Source organism: Antennarius striatus, chromosome 21, assembly GCF_040054535.1.
Source record: "Antennarius striatus isolate MH-2024 chromosome 21, ASM4005453v1, whole genome shotgun sequence".
In the NCBI taxonomy this organism is placed as follows: Eukaryota; Metazoa; Chordata; class Actinopteri; order Lophiiformes; family Antennariidae; genus Antennarius; species Antennarius striatus.
Window position 1 is genome coordinate 17,004,592 of NC_090796.1, and position 22,688 is coordinate 17,027,279.

General features: G+C 49.7%; 1 protein-coding gene across 20 annotated transcripts in view; it reads right to left on the reverse strand.

Annotated features, from left to right (window-relative positions):
* tcf7l2 (transcription factor 7 like 2) overlaps positions 1 to 22,688 on the reverse strand; it is a 68,852-nt gene that overhangs the window by 30,891 nt on the left and 15,273 nt on the right. For 13 of the 20 annotated variants that reach the window (XM_068304925.1, XM_068304921.1, XM_068304926.1 and 10 more), the window contains exons 4-5: positions 13,799 to 13,900; positions 7,261 to 7,320 (exon numbers count right to left, since the gene is read on the reverse strand). In XM_068304925.1, the coding sequence (XP_068161026.1) occupies positions 7,261 to 7,320; positions 13,799 to 13,900 (162 nt within the window). The remainder of the gene's footprint in view (positions 1 to 7,260; positions 7,321 to 13,798; positions 13,901 to 22,688) is intronic. The other 7 variants (XM_068304936.1, XM_068304937.1, XM_068304938.1 and 4 more) reach the window with 1 other exon arrangement.

The window sequence follows — 22,688 nt, forward strand, 5'->3', positions numbered from 1 at the left end:
CCCCACTCGCTGTGAGGAAATTTGCTCCTTAATGGCTTTCAAAACAGGAAGCGCCGACAATAAAAAAAAAAAAAAAAAACAAGAAGTGAGGAAAGAAGAAACGCACCCTCCTCTTCAAACTACCCCCCCTTCATGGTGGAGTGGAGTCGTCGCATCCTTTCGCCGTGCCAAGGTGCCAACTGTGCCAGTCACACTGACCCCCATCTGCATCGGCAACCCGATAGCATCGCTCCCGCCGCCGCCGCCGCCGCCGCCGCCGCACTGGAGGCTGAATGCCATTCAGGGCTCAGGCTGCGATTGTGTTTCCAGTTTGTGCGCTATTGTATTCTTTGTTCACAGCTGCTGTGTTAAAAAAAAAAAAAAAAAAAGCGCCTTTATCACCAGGCTGAATGCTAACAGGCTCGTATTGGTGGAATGCACGCAGGAATAACGTGCAAATCGCTGCACTATCAGGCAAATTAGAGCTGATTTTTTCTCCAGTCTTCATCAATGACCCTCAGAAGGTTGAAGCGGCCGCGGACGAGCCTCACGTGACGACGCGGGACGGGCTCTCGCCCAGCGCCGCGCTGGCTATTTTAATAGTATATGTAGGTGTGTGTTTACTCATGTTGTATTCATAATTCCGCCTCCTGCAGGGCATCCGTGTCCACCGAGTGCCCTTGAACATGCCATGAGTAGTCTTTCTGCGCCTCAACTAAAAAGAGACCTGAAAGACAGCTTCACACGCTTCTGCACAGTTGGATAAAACAAACCTTAACCGCACAACTCAACCTCACCAAAGAAGTTGCTTTTTTTCAAACGATGTTCAGATGTTTTCTCTCTCTCTCTCTCCTCGTCTTTGCTTTTTTTTTCTCTCCCTGGGTAAAACAAATGCATCATTTTTCAGCATTAAAAAAAAATAAATAAAAAAGAGAAGAAGAAGAAGAAGCAGCCTCTCCCCTCCTCTCTCCCTCCCGTTGTGCCGTTTCCGCATATGGAAGTGTTCCCTCCCATTGATTTTTCCTCCCTTACCCAACGCCAGCCCTTCCTCCTCGCTGGTGTCGTCTCCTTGTGCCGTTTTCTGCTTTTAACTTCCGCGGCGATGGGAGGAGAGGGAGATGTGTGCACTCCAAAGTTTGGGCTATTGATTTCTTTTCTGATGCAGATGCTAAAAACGATGCTTCAAAGTCTTTTCTGTGTTTTTTTTTTATTTTTTACTTTGCTTCCATCGCTAGAGTCGAGCGCGTTTATAAAAATATTGTGCGGTAAAGACGTTTCGGCCTCCGTGAACGTGAACGTCCGTTGGTCTGCAGATGCATCCCAGAAAAACCCTGCAAAAACTAAATGTGTCGCGGCGTTAATGAGAAGAGTGATACATGTCGGGAATATTCTGACACCCGTAGACGGGATAGCAAAATCAAAGCCGTGTGCAGATATATCCAGAGATGAAGGAGGAAGCTAGCAGGAGTGTTTTCCAGGCTGCGCCGGTCCCTCTGTGATGAGCGCCTGTGTCCACTGGGGGCTACAATTAGCCCATCAAACTCATTCCAGCCGGGGATCCGCAGCGCCTCTCCCATCCCCTTCCTCCTTCTCCTCCGAAGAGACAGGCAACTTGTAAGACGAGGGGGGGCGGCCTTTGAAGTGCCAGGTTCTGCCGAGGCCCTCCTTTTTGCTCACATCAAGGCTGAGGAGATGGAACAATTAAAATGGCGGCTGACGCGGCAGCGGTGTGCGAGGCGCGTGCACCGATGCGTCCTCGCCCCGGTCGCCAGGAATCAGGGAAGGATAGCAGATCTCAGATCAGCTGAGAGGCTTCACCTGACGCCGGCGTCTGATTGGCTCATTTACTTTGGTAAAATGAGTCTTGTGTAAATTTAAACGTCAGTCTAACCTGTTAATCTGTTGACGGAAGGATTAGCAGAATCACCTTTAGATGCTGGGTCATAAAAGGTCATAAATGAAGTATTAAAAAAAACAAAACTTAAAATTTACAATTTCTTGCTCATTTTATTAAATTAATGAATTAAATTGCAGGAAATAGTGTTTCCTATGTAAATAATAAGTAATCTTTGAATTATTTAGATTGTTTCACAGTAATAACTATCACAATAATAAATATCGGTGGCACGCCGCCCAGTAATTACACAGCACCGACTACCTAGCGGATCACATGACCCGACCCTGAGGCGGGCCCTCAGACGTTTACACAGCTAGGCAAACGAGCGGCCGGGGTCAGAGGAAACGAGGCGCCGCAGACGTTCGAGGACTCGAACCGGTTCTGAATCACAAAACTGACGCCTGCATGACGAAGAGCCTCCGGAGCGCCGCTCAATCTCACAAAACTAAACATCCACGGCCTCTCAGGCAGGGAAGTAATGACGCTGTACGTTTACAAATGGGTGAATATTCAGCATCAGCGCCTCCACATACGGACGCGTCTATTTCTGTCACCTTTCATTTAAAGCACTCGCTTTAATTCTGTTTGTTCTATTCCTGATGCCGGAACTCGGATCCAGGTGTGACATCATCCCCAAACACCACAGAACACAAAAGAATCTGCAGCCGTTTTAGACGGGTACAGTAATCCTTCGTTACTCGCCGTTAATGCGTTCCAGGAACACACGTGAAAAATGTAATTCCACGATACAGCGACTTACTATTTTATATACTACTTCCGGACCCCCCCATACTGATATTAAACCACCTTATATCCGTATTACCTTTTCCCACACTCTGATAGACTGTTTAAAACACTTTTAAGTGTTTCTTTAATACACAGAAGTGCGTTACATTCCGAGAGTCTCGTAGCGCAGTGCATTTCCGGATGCTGTCAGCCAATAGAATGCATGTACGGTATCATGTGACTACCTACTAAAAATCTGTGATGTAGTGAAGCCGTGCATCTTGAAGCACGGATAAGTGAGGGATTACTGTATATAAGATTTAGTAATCAGTGGCTCGATAGTGAACGCGACTAGACGGCATTAAAGGAGAAGTCAAGCTTCAAGATTCGTTGATTATTCCGGAATTTTTCCAAAGGGAGAATCTTGTTTAAAAAACACAAAAGCTGCGGTGGATTGCAGTGAGTCAAGCGAGCTCTTCATGCCGCCGGTTGATTCCGGCACGTCTCGCTACGCACCAATCAGCCCGGCCCCGGCCTCGCCAGCCACTCACTTGTCTGCCATCCCAACACAAGATGGAGACAGTGCCAAAAGTTCCAATTAAAATATCTATTTGTGATGTCTGTGCAGAAAGAAAGAACAACAACAACAACAAAAAAAACAACTACCAGGCTTTTTCGATAGCGTAGGAGAAAATACAACAAAAGCTGCCAAAATTTTGTGGACACACCACACACTTAATCTGTCTACACAAACTCAATGAGTGTGAAAGTGTGTGTGTGTGTGTGTGTGCGCGCGAGGCAGCAGGAGCGTCTTGTTATGGAGGAACAGAGCATGTCGCAGATAAGAGGGCGCCGCTGTTCAAAGGGAAAGGCAGGCCGGTAAAGTGCGCGCCGATCCGACATCATCGCCTTACTGTCCCTTAATGAGCCTGGAGAGGACGTCTGGTGTCCACGGAAACGGCTGCTGTCTCGCTCCAATCAGGCGGCCCGGCTTTTTATTCAAATCTCACACGCAACTGTCACGCCGCCCGTCTGGCCGCGCTGTTTATCTTACTCCAGGAGGATGTTAACAAGACAAATGAATGAATAAATACACAAATAATGCGTTTAGGTAATGTTAATAATGTATGAAATGGAAGCTGCTTTTTGACAGAAGCGCTGCACTAAGGATTCTTTCCCAACTTGGGTGACAGGCTTGTTTATTCTTTTCCCAGCATGCATTTCTCTGCATCTTTCACAGTCTGGCCAGTGCTGAGTCTATACCACATCACGCTGATGAGAAAAAGTGTTCTGACACATTAGTTTAGACGCGTCTCCAATGAAAAACAGCCAATAAAGCATCAGGATTGAGTCACCTCCATCCGAACCCCGGAGCGTGATGAGGCGCCTTAATCTCACCGAATCCGGGTTTGTCTCTAACCCCGTCACACTAAAACATCTAAACAGGCCAATCAACTGAAGTAGCTTCCATTGAAAGGCTGGGCAAATAAACCCCAAAGCGTGCAACACCTCCGCAGGTACGCAAGAGCAAATCACAGTCACCTTCCTCAAAGACGCCCGACAAACAAAACAGAACAAAAACGCTCAAAGACACCCAAAGGAAGTCGCTCATCGCTTTCCTTCTCCGGGCCGAGACAAAAGCGAGAAAACATAACGGTACACATCAAAACTACAGCCCGACAAATCCACCAGAAGTTCAGACGGGTCTGCAGCGGAACCGCCAAAAGGAGCAGAATCAAATAAATTGGGGGTTTGGTATTGTTGGGGTTGGCCTGACAAACCTGAAAACACTGCTGAGGAAGAGGAGGATGATAAATGACGAAGGAAGCAGACGCCCGGCGTTTACCTCCACAAGCTCCATCCTTGTGCCTCAGATCCGCCCGGCGACGGCGTATCCATCCACAACGATACACTGTTCTTTAGGGAATTTGGCCGGGCTTCAGATTTTGTGGTCCTACTTCCTGTCATGGCCTAAGAAATCTATCGGGTCAGTCTTTTCCTTGACCAGGTGCCTACAGGTACAGACAAAAGGGTGCAGTACCACCAGAGGTCACTGGGAGGCAGCGCAGCTAGAATTCAACCAAAGTTCTACCGGATATTCCGTCATGATGCATTTAACGACCTCACAGGAAACAACCTAATGTACGGCTTCCTTAGACGCTACATTATCGCACCTTACGCTCCTGTTTTTGGTTGTCATGGTAACGTTTAACTCTTCACTGTCTTGCAGATGCCGTGATGCTGACAAAGGATGTGTAGAAGTACGTAGGCGTAACTCCAAACGGACATTCAGTGAGTTGTAGGTCATTTATCCGCGGCTCAGAAAGCACTGCTAGACGCTGATGACGCTGTGTTTTATCTGCGATGGGTTTTTTTGTTTTTTCAATAGCAGAGCGTTAACATGATATCTAGGAATCACACAACGGGTTTTGTTGACTGTCAATACAGTAGGGTGGCCTTCGTTTGAGGAGCTGAAGCGCAATTCTCTTTTAGTCCATTGCATCTCTTACAAAAACATTGAAAACTAGATTTTGTCGCAAACTGTATACAACGCTGTCGCTTTCCACGAAGAACATCGAGAGCAGCAACTTTGCGACACTCGTCTACCTGCAGAACGTGAATGTGTGCTTCCGTGTCATAACACACCACTGCCAAAAACTATACCCCTTGGGATGTTCCCTTATTCACGTGAACCCTCGCACAAAGTTCACTTGCAAACTTCCCGGAAAAAAGAGGCAGACGTTTGAGAGGAATAACAAAGAAGTGGCAGCGCGTTTAATCCCACACAAGTCTGCCTCGTAGTGCGGAGGGAGCAGAAAGCCGGGGGGGACTCCCAGAAAAAACAAATCAACGCTCCTGCGAAGGGATGTGTTTTAGCAACGTGCTACAACAAAAACCAAGTGTCAGGAGGTTATCCATCACAAATATAAAATATGGCCAAAGTTATACTCGGTAAAAGTTGAGAGAATACTTAAGAAATCAGCAGAGGTGGTTCCCCTGCCCCCTACAGCAGAACAAAAAGCGGGTCACGGATCACCTTTCGTACAGTCACAACCCCCCCCCCACTCCTTCCTCTCATTCCATCACTCTGGCCAAATAGTCCAGACCCCTCCTCTTCCCGCCCCCTTGTCCCCCCCTTCCTTTGCCCTCAGCCCGGTGCTAATTGGTAAATCTGTTGAACCCTGCCAGGCCCAACAAAGAGACACCTGGAGTTCTGTCAAAACACGTTCCCTTGTGAAACCGCCTCCAGTGTTCATACACCGGCGTCGGCAGCCCCTGTCGCTCACGAGGCTGACTGGAGGACGGCGCCCCAGGAAATGAGTCATGAGCGACGGTCCGTCTTGTGGGAGCGGTCTGTTGTAAAGCGGGTTTACGATATCGCACCTGAACCTTGATCCCGTGTCTACGTGCAGGTGAACCATGACCCAACCGGGTTCTGCTCCCGTTTCCCTTCCCCGGGGTTAAACAAGTTCATGTGTGGGTGAAACTTTTTACCTGGCTGGACTCGTTGTCATCCAAAACTCCAGTCACACCTGAGGATACTTACAGGTACACCGGCGCAGACAAAGGTGTGTTTGTAAGACACACGCAGAAAGTCAGGCACACCCAACACTGATCCTGCCAGACCTCGTCAAACAAGTTCTAGCAAAGGTGCTTGTACAGGTGGGGGGGGAACGAGGAGGAGGCGGGGACAGGCAGTGTGTTGACATGGAGAGAGCTCTTTAAGAATGCTGGCAGCCTCACGTTAGCAGCTGTCACCCTCCAGAACGACTTCACACCTTACTGACTTTCTTTGCGAAGGTGTGTTCAATCTGTCACGCCACTCAGGTAGCTGATCCACAGAGACATGGCCGCCAGAGGAAACCAAGACGCTCCCCTCTGGGGGGGGGGGGGGACAACAATACAACAAGGCCCTCCTTCACCTTCCTTCATAAAATTACAGCTCGTGTTCTAGAGTTTAAAATAGCTGCTGAACAACAATGGCGGGAACTAGAGAAGAACATCTCGCGTTACCACAAGTCCATCCAACCCTCAACCGGCAGACGATTTAGAACTACTTCGTTCAGAGAGGAAGTCGAGGTTAGAATCAGAACCATCAGATCACCCGGACGGTCCCAGCTTACGAAACAGCTTCTACTCACGGTAGAATAAAAGCAACATGATGATGTCATCATTAGCTCCACTCAGCTGTTCAAAAATAAACAATTCTCAGCGTTCTGCAAAATGATCTCGTTCAGCTGAATTAAACATCGGGAGGTAAATAGCTGTGACAGACATATCACAAGAACTGTTTACAGAAGACAAACAGGAAGTGTCCTTTGCGGCTGGTTGAAATTTCAAACCAACGACTCCCAAAATTAAATACGACGCTGGCGTGAAGGCAGAAGAAGAAACAGAATCATCAACACACACAAGAATATGAGTCGAAAGGGAAAGACAAACTAAACCAACAAAGGTTTTTAGTGTCTGCAGCTCCATTCAGAAACCAGCCCTTCACCCAGACCCCCCAGCAGCAAAGCAGAAGCACTGGATTACAGCAGGAAGCACAACACAGCATCGTTATCATTCATCATTTGTGTGTTTGAAAGGAAAAAAAAATCATCCATAGTTAATTTGGAATCAATCAAAAAAAAAGACATTTTTGGACGTTCTCTCACCAAATGAAATTGGTGAAGGCTCAGATCTGACTGTCCGGGGAATTCCCAGCAGAAGGGCCCCTGAAAGGCAAAGATGGACGTTCCCAAGTCACACAATTATATCAGCTCACATCTCTGCGCACGCACACACACACACACACACACACACACACACACACACACACACACACACGAATACACACACACCAGCCCGACAAGATTTTATGCAAAGGCAGCGTGTTCTCCCTAGAAATAATGCATCCCTGGTCTTTTCAGTTCTTTAAAGTACAGCTGGTCTCTACTGGTTCCGCCTTCTGGCGCCGTGTTCAACCGCTGTTCGCCTGGTTTTACACCCAATTTTATCACCTGCACATCTTCAGAGCAGTAGGCTTGGCTGGTGATCCACCGTCACCACCATCTATTTATTCACACTCAACCACATCGGCATAGCGCCGCTCTAGTGTGTGATTTCAGCTAGCGGTAGTGTTCCACAAGTCATGTGACATATAGCCAAGTCAGACAGGATGCTAACACTTTTAGCTACAATGGTCTTCAGCTCAAAAGGAGTATTTTTGTGTTTGTTTTCCACTTTTTTTGACATTTTTGAACAGGAACTGATCATTTTAACATGATGCTGGAATGCTATTCCAGTGCGAGACTCCAGAAATACCAAATAACTTCCCTGAAAAGTGTTGATTACAACCCTAGACTCCAGGAAAAGAACCCCATCACCACCCTATTGAACATATAGGTTTATAATGACCAGTCTGAAGCGGACCACTAGCGGTCTTTACTGGACTGGATGACAGGTTTTGAACTTGCTGGAACGTGCCTGTGAAGCCTGACCCTTTTGATTGGACAGAAAGGACGACCTGAAACTTAAGCCTCAGGACACGAAGTGGAGCGGCGAGGCCCGTGGTCGACTGAAAGGCTCTCGTTCTCCGTCGGCCACAGACATCACTGGGTTCTATTTGTTCTTGTGCTTCACCCCGGGGCCAGCCAGATAACTTTTGATTACAGCCAGACAATGAACACTGTGGTTATTGGTGCAACGCACTTACAAAAATGCATTATCCTTTTAAATGTGCATGCCCGACAGAGTCACACATTCCCCGAGGTAACGCAAGTTCACAGGGGTGATAAAGCGGTCAAATACCAATGCAAGAGAAACAGATGACAACAGTCCCAAAGCTACTTCCACCCAGAAACACACCGTACAACAATAACACCAAACAACAAACTGCTGTTCACACTTTCTGCTCCTTTATGGGACAATAAAACCCCAACATCCAGCTAATGTTGTTTGTTTGTTGCCTTGAAAATGGAACTAAATTCAAATGTCAATCGAGTGGTTGTTCGGTTAATCAATTCAGAGTTTCCATTGATGGCGACTTAGACTTCCCAGGAGAATCAAAGCAAACTGTCCGAATATTACAAAACAAATTTCAAAATTAATGCACAATTCCAGGCTCTTGAGCAAGGAATTTTAAGATGGAAAAGTACCGGATTACAGATTGACATGAGTCAGCTTATTTGAACCGTTCTAGGGACGATCCAATGGTCACTTGTCTCAGAGTCCCCAGAATTGTTGGGTTTCAGAACTCCTCGAACTGAGTTTTAAGAACCAAAAGATTCCCAGGAAATTTAAAGATGTTCCTGCAGCCTGAACATGCCTAAACTTTGGCTATTCCACATCACTTTGCACAAAAAGACTCTTGTCTGGCTGCTGAACCAGCCAACACTGAGTGGATTGTCTGTCAGAGCAGGCAGATGACCAGACTGCCGGGCAGATGCACTGACAGAGGTGCTCTCATTTCCATTGTCCCGGGGGCTTGACGCCATGTCTCGACTGTCTCACATTAGAGCCCATGATGTTCCTGATGATGACCCCTTGAACAAATACACTGTCGAAAAAAGACTGCAAGGGATGGACGCAACAGTCTCCATCAGAGGTCTTGTCAAAAAGAAGTCTGGTGTAATTTATAAAAAGACCCCAACCACAACTAGAAAGGTGATCTTACCCTAACAGTAACGGCTACAGGTGGCGGTTGGGATGCCTGAACAGAAAGAGGCAATAGACTAGTCAAACTGCAAAGGGAAGTATTTCCTGGAAATTCTGGATGTGTGTGGGCAGCGTCATTAACCACCAAGGAGGGGAAGACGTCCCAGAATCCTTTGTGTGGCCCAGGTGCACGGCCCATTCAGACCACTTTTTATCCCCCAAAACGGACAGAGCAGTCGGGATGAATGCGATGGACTAACTAGCCCATCGAGCTGACGAGTTACTCTGGTGTCTGTTTTCTGAATGCTTCTCGACCACATTCAGACAAACAAGCGATGCTGAATGGGAACGAGGGAAGCATGTGTAAAGGCGAAGGTGGGAGGTCCTGACGGCCATAAAAATGGCCAGATTCCATCACTTCCTCCACGCTAATTACCATACACTTGGAGTGAGCGCCCTCCCTTCTCCTCATCGGCGCCCATGCTTCACTACCTCTGACACACACAATAACACACAGCGAGGCGCAGCTGGGAAATGGTTAACACTCCAGCCGTCCCCTGCTGCCAGTGAAAGCCCCCCAAACAATGGGGGCATTGTTGGGCAGGACTGCGCTCCGGACTCGCTCACGTGAATGTCAGGAAAGGAGTTTGCATACGCTCAACATTTGCATGTTTCTGCCCCAGTTCACACAAAGACAAATAAAAAAATAAAAATAAAGAAACCAACAGTAATGACTTGTGTTCAGGGGCTTTCAGGTCTGACTCTAGAGGGGAAGAAGTTTGGTCACGAGACTGTAAGACGAGCCAAACGATGTCATGACATCACCAACATGAGCCTGGACTCCAGCTGAGTCATTTCTTGCTTCATTGTTGATGATGTCAACGTTTTGAGCCCGGGATCATTCTGGGATGTCATGTTGTGTTGCTGCTAATCCTGGAGTGTGTAGCTTCAGATTGTACCAGATTCCCGCTTCATCAATCGCCAACAAATTCTGGTTCCTGACGGCGCATTGGAGCGATAGATGATCAATATCAAATCTATATGATTGATTACAGAAATCAAATCCGTCTGGGAACAGCCCTCAAAGCTACAAGACGGTCGCAGATACCATAGTTACGCTATAGTATCTGCCAGCCATGCAGCTAACGCTATATCATCCACAGCTAGCACTGCAGCTAACAGCAGCACACCTGCAGCCTTTGAATTTGCTAATGTTAGCGAGTCTGCAGCAACTCAGCTTTTTTAGCTAGCCTCAACACACATATAATAACAAGCTCGTGTTATTATATATATTAAGTACATTACACAATGAGATGTGAGCTTGTTAGCATGCCTGAAACCTGAGTGTTAAACCAACAACCGTTAGCAGCGCTTTGTTGACGCTGCGTATTGAATGACAGTCAACAGAACAACAGCCGATTGGACGCTACAATAGAGCTTTGTTGTCCTGTGATGGTTGATGATCCTTCACTGATCCATCGGTTCCTTCATGATGGTCCGGTGATAGCGATCGTCTTATCAATCACAGAAACTGTCATGTTAAAGGTCGATTTAGGACGACGGTTTGATTTGTGACGTTGGAAACGTTTCTTGGAGTCAGAAACACGTCGATGGAGATAAATATTGAATAACTTTCATCCAATGGGACAAAAGTTCAGCAGCGGTGGCTTTTGAGGCCACCTGCTGGGCGATCGTACGCTTCAAAGGATCCCGTGTGCCCCCCCCCCCTTTGACGCCGTGCTAAACGGGGCTGTATGGCCAGTGTGAGGTCACTTCCTCTTTCCTCCTCCATCTATCCGCAGCATCTAAATTCCATCCCGGTTCATTGACACGGGATCCTGGTCCACCGGTCTGTGTGGGTTCATCACTGATCTGCTGTTTCTATATGTACAACAGGAATGATGCAAACCAGGGAAACGCTCCGACACGATTCCTCCGCCTCAGACGGCGGTGGAAGCTGCTCGCAGGATGGTCGACACGGCAACAACACGAGCTGCGCTTCACGTTTAATTTTCAGCCGCGCTGCAACGCCTCTGATCTGAGCGCGCCGGCAATACGAGCACCAATATTACAATACGCTCTGCCGTATTGATCAGTGTCAGGACTAATGACGACGGGCCTCCAATGGATCCCTCCACCCCAGAAAGATGCTTCGCTTCAGCTTCGATGTGGTGAAAACGCTCTTATTGTCACAGCTGAAGCAGCCATTCAGGCTCAAGGTCAGCCGCGAGATGCGGAGAACGTCTTACATGAAGTAAACACTCCTGTTCCGTCGTCAAGGCCGAGCAGCTGTTTACAGATCGCTTATGTTCCACAACCACCACAGAAGAAGAGGAGCCGCATCCAGTTTATTAACGGTTTGTTAAACAGGAAGGACAGAAACAAAACGACGTCCTGCGTTGAAAAACGTGACGACTTGAGTAAATGTTAGCCTGACATTTACACATATCAAATTACTGGCATTGAATATCATTTTGTGCTCATATATAATCTTTAAATAAGGTTGTATTTCTGTAGTTGCTACTTGTATACTAATAATAGTATTTACATTCTTCCTGTTCCTAGGAAGAATGTCGTTGTATCCGGGACAAAGGCAAATATCTGGAAGGGGATAAGGTTATGAACGTACAGTATGTCAAAATTCAGTGTATGATCAGGAGCTGTTTTCATTGCACTACTTTTGTTATTTAAAACCCATCGATATGCGATGTAGACATTTGACGTTGGTAGCTGACCATTACGGCTTTAATCCACGCCTAACAATCTGATGTAATTCCACCTAATCTGAGCACATTTACACTGATAACAAGCCAGGTAAAAACGCACCGATGCAGCAACAAATCTGGACCAAATGTCCAGAACGTGACGCGTGACGGTGGGCGTTCACGCGCCGCGCGGCTCTGGTAGCGTGTTGCTAGCGGTTCCCACATGTTGTTCAGGATTACACTCACTACATTGTTCTCTTTCAAGTGCTGCTCTTCAGCAGAGCTTATTTCTTCCATCTGGCTGCTTGTCCATCTTTGTTGTTTCAAGTTCCTGTTTGGCCCCAAAGCCAGTTTTCTGTTTTGTGATGAGTCGCTGTCTGTTTCTTTCAAGCCCGTTAGTGCTGCATGCTTGTCTGTTTGTGTTACAATTTTGTGCACACTTGAAAAAAACAGACCAAAAAAAGAAAAAAAAAAAAGATGCTCACTTTTTTTCCCCCTAAAAAATAAAATGACTATTGTTGTAATTGCAGCTGCTTTTGGCACCAAACTCATGGTTGAGCAATCGGCGGTTTAAATGTGCTGCTAATTTTTTTTTTTAAAGCTTTAGCGTTGGCCTCCAAACTTCCTTTACAAGCAGGAGTTTTGGTGGGAGGCATTTACAACTGAATGAGTCACAGCTGAATAAAACCTGCAGTATTTACCTGCAGCGCTCGCTGCCTACGACCGCTTTAATGACTTCATAGGAGCTGGAACTGTCTCAGCGTCGCCTAAAATAACAGAGCCAGCAGAGGCCCCTGAACTTGTCGATATAAAAATAACGCAGTGGAAGATAAGGAGGGCCTGAGCTGGGCTGCGTTCTGTTCCGTCATCTCCTGCTCTTTGTCTCGAACCCAACTTTTGACAGGCTTCTGTTTCCAATGAACAGCCTTGTCGATTCCTCCCTTTTTAAAGACGTGCTTAAGTAGAACGGGCGAAATACCAAGGAGGCCCCGGCGTGCCAACTTCTGGCTATTTATTACAGCCCATAAAAGTAACTGAACTGATAAAACATCAGATGTGACTCATGTGTGACAGAAACCATCAACCTTCTCGTGACGGCCGGCGAACCCGACACAAACGCTCGTCTGTGGGTTATTAGTTCAAGAAACTCCGAAGCATCGGCGTTAAAAATGTGCAAATGTTCGTAAAGATAAGTAGAAGAGTCCAAAAGTAAAGCCCTGCCAAAAATGGCCGGGGGGGGGCCGTCGTGATCACCTCACCAATTCTGCTCAATCCTGCCTGTCATTGATTTTCCTGCCTCGCTAACCCGGTGACCACGTACCAACACCTCCCTCTGCGCAACCTCTCTGCTGACCTCCTGAAAACTTGACGCTGTCGGCGAAATAACAAGTTCATCCGTCCGTTCTGGAGCTGCTAGCCTCTTAAATATCGACACGCCTGAGGAGGATGCTCTGTTATCTGCTGCATATGCCCCCATCGCCGTCCAGCCAGCTCTCCAACTCCACGGATAGGGTAATCAATGTTGAAGGAACGCCCACACTCCCCTCAAAGACGGCGAACAGGGCAGCGTTAACCCATCCTCATGAGACTGCCTCTCCGTTAGCGTCGGGTTTCGTTTTTTTCTGTCCAGAGACCAAACGCTGCACCTGATCAACGTCCGCCGGAGCGCTAACGTCCGCCGGAGCGCTAACATCCGCCGGAGCGCTAACACCCAGGATCTACTGCCAGGGATCCACAGTCATGTGATTTCAGGGTGAATCAAACACTTTCCAGTCAGAACATCCATTCATGGGTTGACATGACGACAGAAGAGCTGGGAGAGAGGAAGAGTCCCGGGCGGCGTGGTACTTACTACGATGTGCGCTGGGGACGGGGACCTGGCGTCTTTAAGTGCTTGTCTACTCTGAAGACCTCCTGGTTGAACATCTAGCAGGGGCCATTTCATCTGTAGGTACTGATGGCAGGAAGGAGACAGAATGGGAAGAAAGAAAAATGTTAACAATGCAGAAACCAAAAATCAAACGTAAGACGAAAGAAAACAGGGGCGACATTTCTTGACAGGTGTGGAAACTCAAAAACACGGAGCAAACAAAGGTCGTAAGGCGGATGGTGGATGGGGTGAGGATGGCTGCTGGCACTCGGATCATGTGATGGAATGGGGCGGGGCTACTGGACACACTTCCTGTTTCGGGATGACCTCACGCCATAAACATGATGGTTGTCACGCCTTTATTGGAGCCCATAAAGACGGGGAACGTGGCGTCTAAACCCTAAACCTCCTGACGGCACCTAGAAATCATTGACTAGGCCTCAACACACACACACACACACACACACACACACACACACACACACACACACACACACACACACACACAGATAAACTAGGTGGAGTCCTTTCAATCTTTCAATGCAATGACATGTGCTGCGTTGACCGTTCTACTGTTACCTCATCTTGCTGTGGGCCAAGAACAACCCCCCCCCCCCCCCACACCGAACCCAAACCCCCCCCAATATGTTCGTTTGGGATTTTATTTGGGAAATTTGTGTCACATAAAAACAACATTTTGAACTTATTTTAATCAGTCAGAAACTCCTAAAGCGTAACGACCGTACATTTCTCAGTATTTATACCCCCCTGCCCCCATCTGCAGTAATCCTCCTCCTCATGGACTGACACAACCTCACACGTGTTGACTCCTATGGAACGGGTGTAAATCTAAAAGACTGTTGGGATTCAACGTTTGTAGATTCAGTGAGAAAAAAAATATACAGAATATTTAATCCAGGAATTCACTAAATGTTTGTGAACGTAAATCTTTTCCTTCTGATCTTTGCTGAAACCTCGAGTGATCAGACGCAGCACCTCCACGGTAACGCGTCTGTAGGCTCTCAGTCATCCAGCCGTTTAAATGAATCCACCGGACCGTAAGATCGTTCCTTGGAGACGTTTGGCCTCTCATCCAAGAGGCTTCTTCAGTTCTCGTTCAGTTGACTCAGCAGATTGCCCCAGGTGAGGTGTCTCATGCTAATGACACCATTAACAAACAACAACACCCCCTGGCACCCCAATCAACCACTGTTGAAGAGCTGGACGGGTCTCGACTGTGGTTGTTGGAATATGAACAGCACTGACCAGACCTCACAGGGTTAATAATCTGGGACAGGACCCGACACCACCTGAACTGAAGAAGCCTCTTTCATAAAATCCAGTGGATTCATTCAAACCGCTTCGGATCGACACTATCTTTAACGTCGACCACAGATTTGGCGCTTCGGTAGCCGCCGGATGCAGGTGCATCACACGCTGGTGTGTACACACGTCTGATGGAGTGTGTGTGTGTGTGTGTGTGTGCTACACATGTGTGTGTGTGTGTGTGTGTGTGTGTGTGCTACACATGTGTGTGTGTGCTACACATGTGTGTGTGTGTGTGTGTGTGTGCTACACATGTGTGTGTCAGAGTCAGGGAGTGGAGTGTGGCGCGACCCTGCCTGAGACCGCCTCTAAATCAGCAGTAATTAGCGAGGAGTTCACGGCGGGGGGCCAGCCGGGGGTGGGCGCTGGAGGGAGTTATTGACTCCACGTCCTCACCCGTTTGCTGCCTGCTCTTTCTCCACGTTTACGACCCCGGGACGGGTTTGTTTACGCCTGTTTGCGCCGCTCCGAGTGGAAAAAGAAAAAGGTTGTAAAAACTCCAGAGTCGAGGTCTTGGGGGGTTTTTATGGACCCCCACACTGGGTATTAATTGCTAGGAAGGGGAAAGAGTCAGCAGAGGAGGGGGGGGTTGTAACAGCCAAAGAGGAGGAAGAGAAAGCTGTCATCCACGCGGTAACTCAAGCCGGGGTCCGTCGGTGCCAGCGGGGCGGGGGGGGCGGGGCGGCGCAGCGCAGGGGTAAACCCAGTCATGGGAAACTTCTCCGATCATGTGGGCTCAAATGTTGGAACACAGCTGCAGCCGGAGGAAGAGGACGAGGAGGAGTGTGAAGGTGACACCCCCCGCCCCCACCGAGAGACGTAGGAGGGGGGGGCCACGCGGCGCATGCCCCGACAAGTGGCTCCACTTCAGCCGCGCCGTGGCGAACGTTCTCACAGCTAATCTGTGCTGTTTTACAGGCAGGCCAAGGAAAACAAGAGTCCCCCCCCCACCACCACCAACCCCACTTCTTGGCCTGCCTTCCTCAAGCTCTGCCAACAGACGCGCCGTCCAGACTAGAGTAGACCACGACCTCTGACCGCTCCAAGCCCCTCCCCCTCCGAGGTGGGGGCCCCCCACGTAACTCAAGAGCCATTCCAATGTGACAAATTGCTCCGCCAGATCCAGGATAACTCTCTTCCTGCCCCCCCTCCGCCAAGAGTGTGCGAGCCGCCCAACTTCTCCTTCACCCCTCTCCCTTTCAGGACCTCCACCCCCCCACACACACACACCCCGCCCCCCCTCGCCCGGCCGGCCCCACAATGGAGCTGAATGAGTCAATTGTCTCTGATGAAGTGAAAGACAAGGGAGTCCTCTAAATCTTTACAGAGGGATGAACTGCCCCCCCCCGTCCCATTTGCCCTCAGCTTTCCCAAGCACAACGAGGGGGGGCGAGGCCCGGTGAGGGTGGGGGGGTTGTTTACAAGGGCAACGATTATATTCCTTATTGATTACCGTGTCTGTTTTCAATTAACCCTTTAGTCGATGAAACAGCCGAATGTGCTTGTCGGAGGTTCCCACGGCGACATCATCACATCGGTGGGTTTATCTACCCAGCGTCCCATAGTTACCCAATGACCCCCCCCCCCCCCAAAAAAAAGCGACTGATGAGGATAGAGATATCGTTCTATCGAAAACTGACTGACGTCCTATTTTAAGCCACGCGGATTCAAACATTAGCTTGTCTGACGCAGGTGTGTGTGTGTGTGTGTGTGTGTGTGTGTGTGTGTGTGTGTGTGTGTGTGTGTGTGTGTGTGTGTATAGAGGGGGTGTGGGTGGGGGTGGAGCAGATAATGACCAAATGTTAGCTTCCCGTCTGCTTTAGCGACACCGTTTGACATTTCTGCCTGGAGAAGGAGTCTCAGATTGCTAATCCTCATCCAGCTTGGGCCCCTGTCCAGATCCAGATCCAGCTGGGGGGATGGGGGGGGCAGAAGCCAGTAAAAGCGCTCACCAGCTCCCGCCCTCGCTGTCACTTATTCAGCGAGCGATTTGGCCTGAAACGGAGCCCCCTCCCACGTCCCATCAAACATTAACCGAACGTCGATGAGCGCTATCGACACACACGCCGGCGGGTTCTGCATCTTTTACAGGTTCTTCCTGTTTCTGGACAACAAGCCGCTTTCCCATCATGCATCAGACAGCTTAGAGCTCCCTGATGCACCGACAGGAACCGGGGGGGCAGACGTCAGGGACCGCTGGGGAGAGACGGACGGCCGGACGGCAGCTTGGGTTTAGATGCCCATATGGACGCCGGGCGTCGATCTGCTGCCCATCTGTGCCCCCCCTCCCTCCTGACACATGCACACCCACACTGACACACTTTCTCCACTCGTTCACACCTGAACAACAATGCTCGCCCACTTCTGACCCCCCTGGCCCCCCCAGGGGTGACGCTCAGAGATGGGATTGACAGCCTGCAGATTAGACCAATCAGACTGTTAGCATGAAGAGCTTTATTTTAGGCTGGAATGATCAAGGCTGGTAAGACGAGTAAACTGAGCTTAAGAGATTAGGGGGGGGGGGGCGGTTTGACTACAATTCATCCCTTTTCAAAAATGAGAGTGGAGCCTATTGTCCTGATTGGTTGCCGGAGGTCCAGGAGAAGAAACACTTAAGCAAACACCTAATTTGTTGAGGAAGGGGGGGTAATTTCCTGTAATTGAGGGGAGCTTAATGCAATACAGACGCTTTGAACCCCCCCTCCCCCCCAAGGTTAGCCAGGAAAACAGGCAGACGTGTGCCGCTTCCAGAACCGACACCAGAGGATCCATCAGAGCTGCTTTTGGTTCTACACCCCCACCCCCCAATCTGCTCTGATGGCCGCAGGCGTTCTGCAACCAGGAAAATAAAAGTGGGATGTGGGGGGAAGGCCTGGGGTTTGGTGCCCTGGGGCAGGAAGGGGGGGGTCCACCGGGTCCAGATTTACTCCAAAAGCTGGAACCGCTGGGGGCACGGGGGCGTCGACTCTGCCCCCATATGCCCCACCTGACCCCCCCCACCTGACCCAGACGTCACCGACCGACTTGTGAAACGACCATTGTTCATGATATCAGACCAAAAAACAGAAAGTGTGTGTTCCTGTTTCCTGTCGGCCCCCCCGGTGGACGCGGGTTTCACCCCGGTTACAAACCGGTTCAGGAGATAAGACTTTGCCGCGTCGCTGTTGACTCGGCAGGTTCTGTTCAAACAGCAGCTGATTGGCTGGAGGTTGTGTAACGTCTGGCCGACGCGTTTCACAACAATCACAACCAAAAACCGGCAAGAAAACCTCCCCAAACGGCGCCGTTACATTCAGGGGGGGGCTTCAGTCGCCTCCACTGACCAACGTTGGGGAAAGTCGTCCAGCTCTAGTCAAGTCTGACTGCCCCCCCTCCCTGTCATCACTGTATCTGTTGGCTGCTCTATAAATACAGCGGTGGGGGAAGGGGGGTGAAGGCCAGCAGGAGCTGGCCGCTCTCCCATCAGCCCCGCTAATGAACAGGCGGTGGCACCTTTAGCATCCAGCTAGCGCGTCTGTCTCCAGGTGTTCCTCACACCTCGACTCTTTACCTCAGACACAAATAGAACTCCTCTCTTTGACTTCCTTCACAACCATGATGACAAAAGCCACGAGGCTGCAGGCTACGATTACTGCTGGGGAATAAATCTTCTTAATCCGTTAGTCTCTGCTACAGCTAAACGTTGTTTTGTTTTGTTTTCGCAGCCAATTGAGCGCCAGGTATTCAACCATCGCCAGAACGACGGTGGAGGATGTCGTTGGTGTGAAAAGTTGTGTCACACAGATTCTAGTGACACACACTTTGACACTTACGTTACTCGTGGTTAATGCGTTCCAGGAACCCCCCGCAAAAACGAAATTCCGCGATACTGCGATAAACTATTTTGATATTTAGGGTAATTTAAATGTTTACTGATATTAAACCATCTTCTATCTGTATTACTCTTTACCCATGAGTCTCGGAGGGCAGCGCACTTCCCGATGCTGTCGGCCAATGGCATGCGCGTACGGTATCATGTGACTACGTACTAAAAATCCGTGATGTGGTGAAGCCGCGCATCATGAAGAGCGAACACGTGAAGGATTACTGTGTTTTCCTTCTAGATGGCCGACATTTACTGCACAACTTTGCAAAGCACAACAAAATAATGCAGGTTTAAAAAATAATAGTAGTGGAGACAACAGGACACACCTGGACGTCCACACCTGGACGTCCACACCTGGACGTTCACACCTGGACGTTCACACCTGGACGTTCACACCTGGACGTCCACACCTGGACGTTCACACCTGGACGCTCACACCTGGACGTTCACACCTGGACGCCTCCTGCAGGTATTTTAACGGTCGGAGATGGTTTTATTTCCACCAGTGAATCTCAAAGCAAAGCGTTAGCGTTCCCTCTGCTTTCCATCCTGGTAACCAGATATGCGGCCCGACCGAGTCGACTGGACCGACTGGTTTTTTGCCGCCTGTGCGTTCTAGGAAGCGTTTTAGGGGGCTGTTGGTGCGTCAAACCCTCCCCTTCACCCCCCCATGAAACATCAGGCGGACACCTGCTGAACTGGTTCTGGTGGTGGGGGGTGCATTCTGTTATTAACATCTAGATACCGGTTCCAGTGGACCCCGACCCCCCCTCCCCTCGGTTCTGACCTACTTTAACGGCTGCCTGGGGGGGGAAAGGGCCGGCGAGCCTGAGCTGCTTATGCAACGCCAGGCACAAGTTGGGTAACTCCTGCATGCTTACCTTTGTTTGCAGGACGGGGTGGGGCCTGGGGAGTTTAAAGAGGTGAACGCTTACGTTTTGCTGGGGGGGGGCAGCTTTTGGTTTTGTTGCTGCAGGAGAACTGAGCCTTCGCTATGAATTACTTAAACGCTAGACTGGATGGGAAGAAGCTCCGCCTCCGAGGAGAAACGCCACACAAAGACTTCCTGCGTTCACATCCACACACACACACACTCACACTAACACACACACACACTAACACACACACACACTAACACACACACTAACACACACTCATCAATCACATGCGAACAGGCAATTAATCCTCACACACTTCATAGGAGGCCAACAAACGTTGTGTGTCTCCTCCACACACACCTTGAAGCGCTTCAGCCTCCATATTCATGAGTTCTATTTCCCCGGTGTGTGTGTGGGGGGGTCCACGCCCCCCAACACGGCTTCAGGTGGCATCCAAGCAGGCTAATTCGTTAGCTTCAAGCTATCTACACTTATTCCAGTTAGCTTTAGCTTCGCAGCGTCGTACAAAATATGATGTTAGCGATATCATCGGCAAAGGGAGGGGGGCACGTGAACGCTCGCTTGGCGGGGGTACCACCGCGTTGCCACGGTGACTTAATGAATAAATAAGTAATAAGGGCCCGGTTATCGCACCTCATTAAAACAGGAGATGCTTCCATGACAATAAGAGCGGAGGAGGGTCGGGGTCGCCCCCCCCATAACCTGACCACTCCTCACCTGCTCACCCCAAAATAACCCCGCCCCCTCATGCCTCACCCCATCCTCCCCCGACACACACACCTGTACAACACACACACAGTTAATTACTACTAGGCTCAATCACATGGCGATCCATCCATAAGACCCCCCCACCCCCAACCCCCCCATCATAAACAGCAGCACACACGCCAATTATTGATGAATCTTTAATATGGCGTTTTGCAAGCGTCTCCGTCTCACTTCCTGCCGCTGAGCAGGTGATTACTCCTCCAATAGGAGGAGGAGGAGGAGGAGTCACATGACCACAGATCAGATGGAGTCATAAGGAATTAGCTTCACCGCTAAAGGTTGGAATAAAGAGCGTTTTTTTTCCCTGCTTCACATCTGTGTTAAAAAAAAAAAAAAAAAACCCACACGAAAATCCCACGCCGCGATAACGTGTCAATAATGAGCTGAGGCCATCTATTGATCAGCTTAATTTTGCATCTATTAGCTGGGGAGCGCGTTGCTCCGGGGGCGGGGGGAGCCGGGCGCTAACACGCACCGACAGGCTGGATGGAGATCATTACAACTGATGTTCACACACACGCTGTGATTGACATGGAGATAAGGCAGGGAGAGCCCGGCTCGCACGCCTCCCCGCACACCGAGCTAATGATACACCGTGTGTGTGTGTGTGTGTGTGTGTGTGTGTGTGTGATCGTGAGTCTGAGCAGAGGAGGAAGGAGAGAGGAAGAGGAGAAGCAGGCCACACGCCTTTGCTAATTGGCACCGTCAGACAGGGAGGCTCATAAAAGGCGTTTAGCGCCGCACCTCAGCTTCCTGGATCGCCGCATCATCGGCGCCATTCAAACGGCGCCGGCTCTGACCCGGAACGCACGGCTCCGTCTGACGCCGCCGTCGTTTGGAGCGTTTGCATAACAGTCGAGGCGTTCATTATGAAAATGCACCGTTTTCCTGCGTGACGACAGCGGCGGAACGTCCTTCCTTTCCCTTCACGTGTTTCCCGCCATAACGGGATGGATCCGAACGCGGGAAATAAATAAGATGCCTCTTTCCCAGTTTAGTGTGGATGCACCCAGATGCATCATGGGATACTTCCTGTCGTGCAAGGCCTCGACGCTGCGAGTGCTTCCTGATCGTTGCTGCGCCGCTGCCTCTAAATGGTAACTCCGATGGAGGCGGAGCCAAGGATGGTCGTCAGGGAGGGGCCATCGCCTCATGAAAAGGGCTTTTGTGTCGACTTTTTTTTTTTTACAGGGGGGGGCGTTCTCCATCAGTGAGGTCAGAGGAACAAAAAAAAAAACCCTGGGCTACAAACTGTGTGTTTTTGTCAGCTGAGGGATGCAGGAGGGATCGAGGGAGCGGGAATGGGGGTGGGGGGGTAGGGAGGGGGGCAGAGTGGGGGGAGGAAAAAAAAAAGCCCTCAGCCAAGCCATCAAGTTGAACATTGAAGTTCACAGTAGTAGCTGCCTCTCTGCGCCGGTGCGTTTGATGTTACCTCCAAAGCCAGCGATCAAAGGCTGGAGTGTGGCGAGGGGAAGTCCCGCGCTCTTAGCCCGCCAGCCTGTGATGGAGGCAACGCCAACGCCAAAGAGAGCGCCGCAAAGCCAGAGAGAGCGCCACAAAGCGAAAGAGAACGCCGCAAAGCCAGAGAACGCCGCAAAGCGAAAGAGAACGACGCAAAGCGAAAGAGAACGCCGCAAAACCAGAGAACGCCGTAAAGCAAGAGAGAGCGCCGTTAAGTGAAATTAAAACTCCCAAACCAAAGCTAGCCTAAGCCACACACACACACACACACACACACACACACACCCCCCAGCTTTAACAGCTCAGCTTATTTACAGTAGGGAAATAAACTGGACGTCAGTCAAAAGGGCCAAAAACCAACAGCCCCGATTGGCCGACCCTCGTCAGGTGACCCTGAAGCCCCACCCTCATTTTTAGCTGACTCAGACCGGTGATGTCATCAGGTTATCTGCGTCCGCCATGTTACTGATGCCGTTTGTTGCCCTCGCAACTTCCAGATTCCTCCCCCACCCCTTAAACCGACAACACAGAACACCCCTCTCCAAACACACAC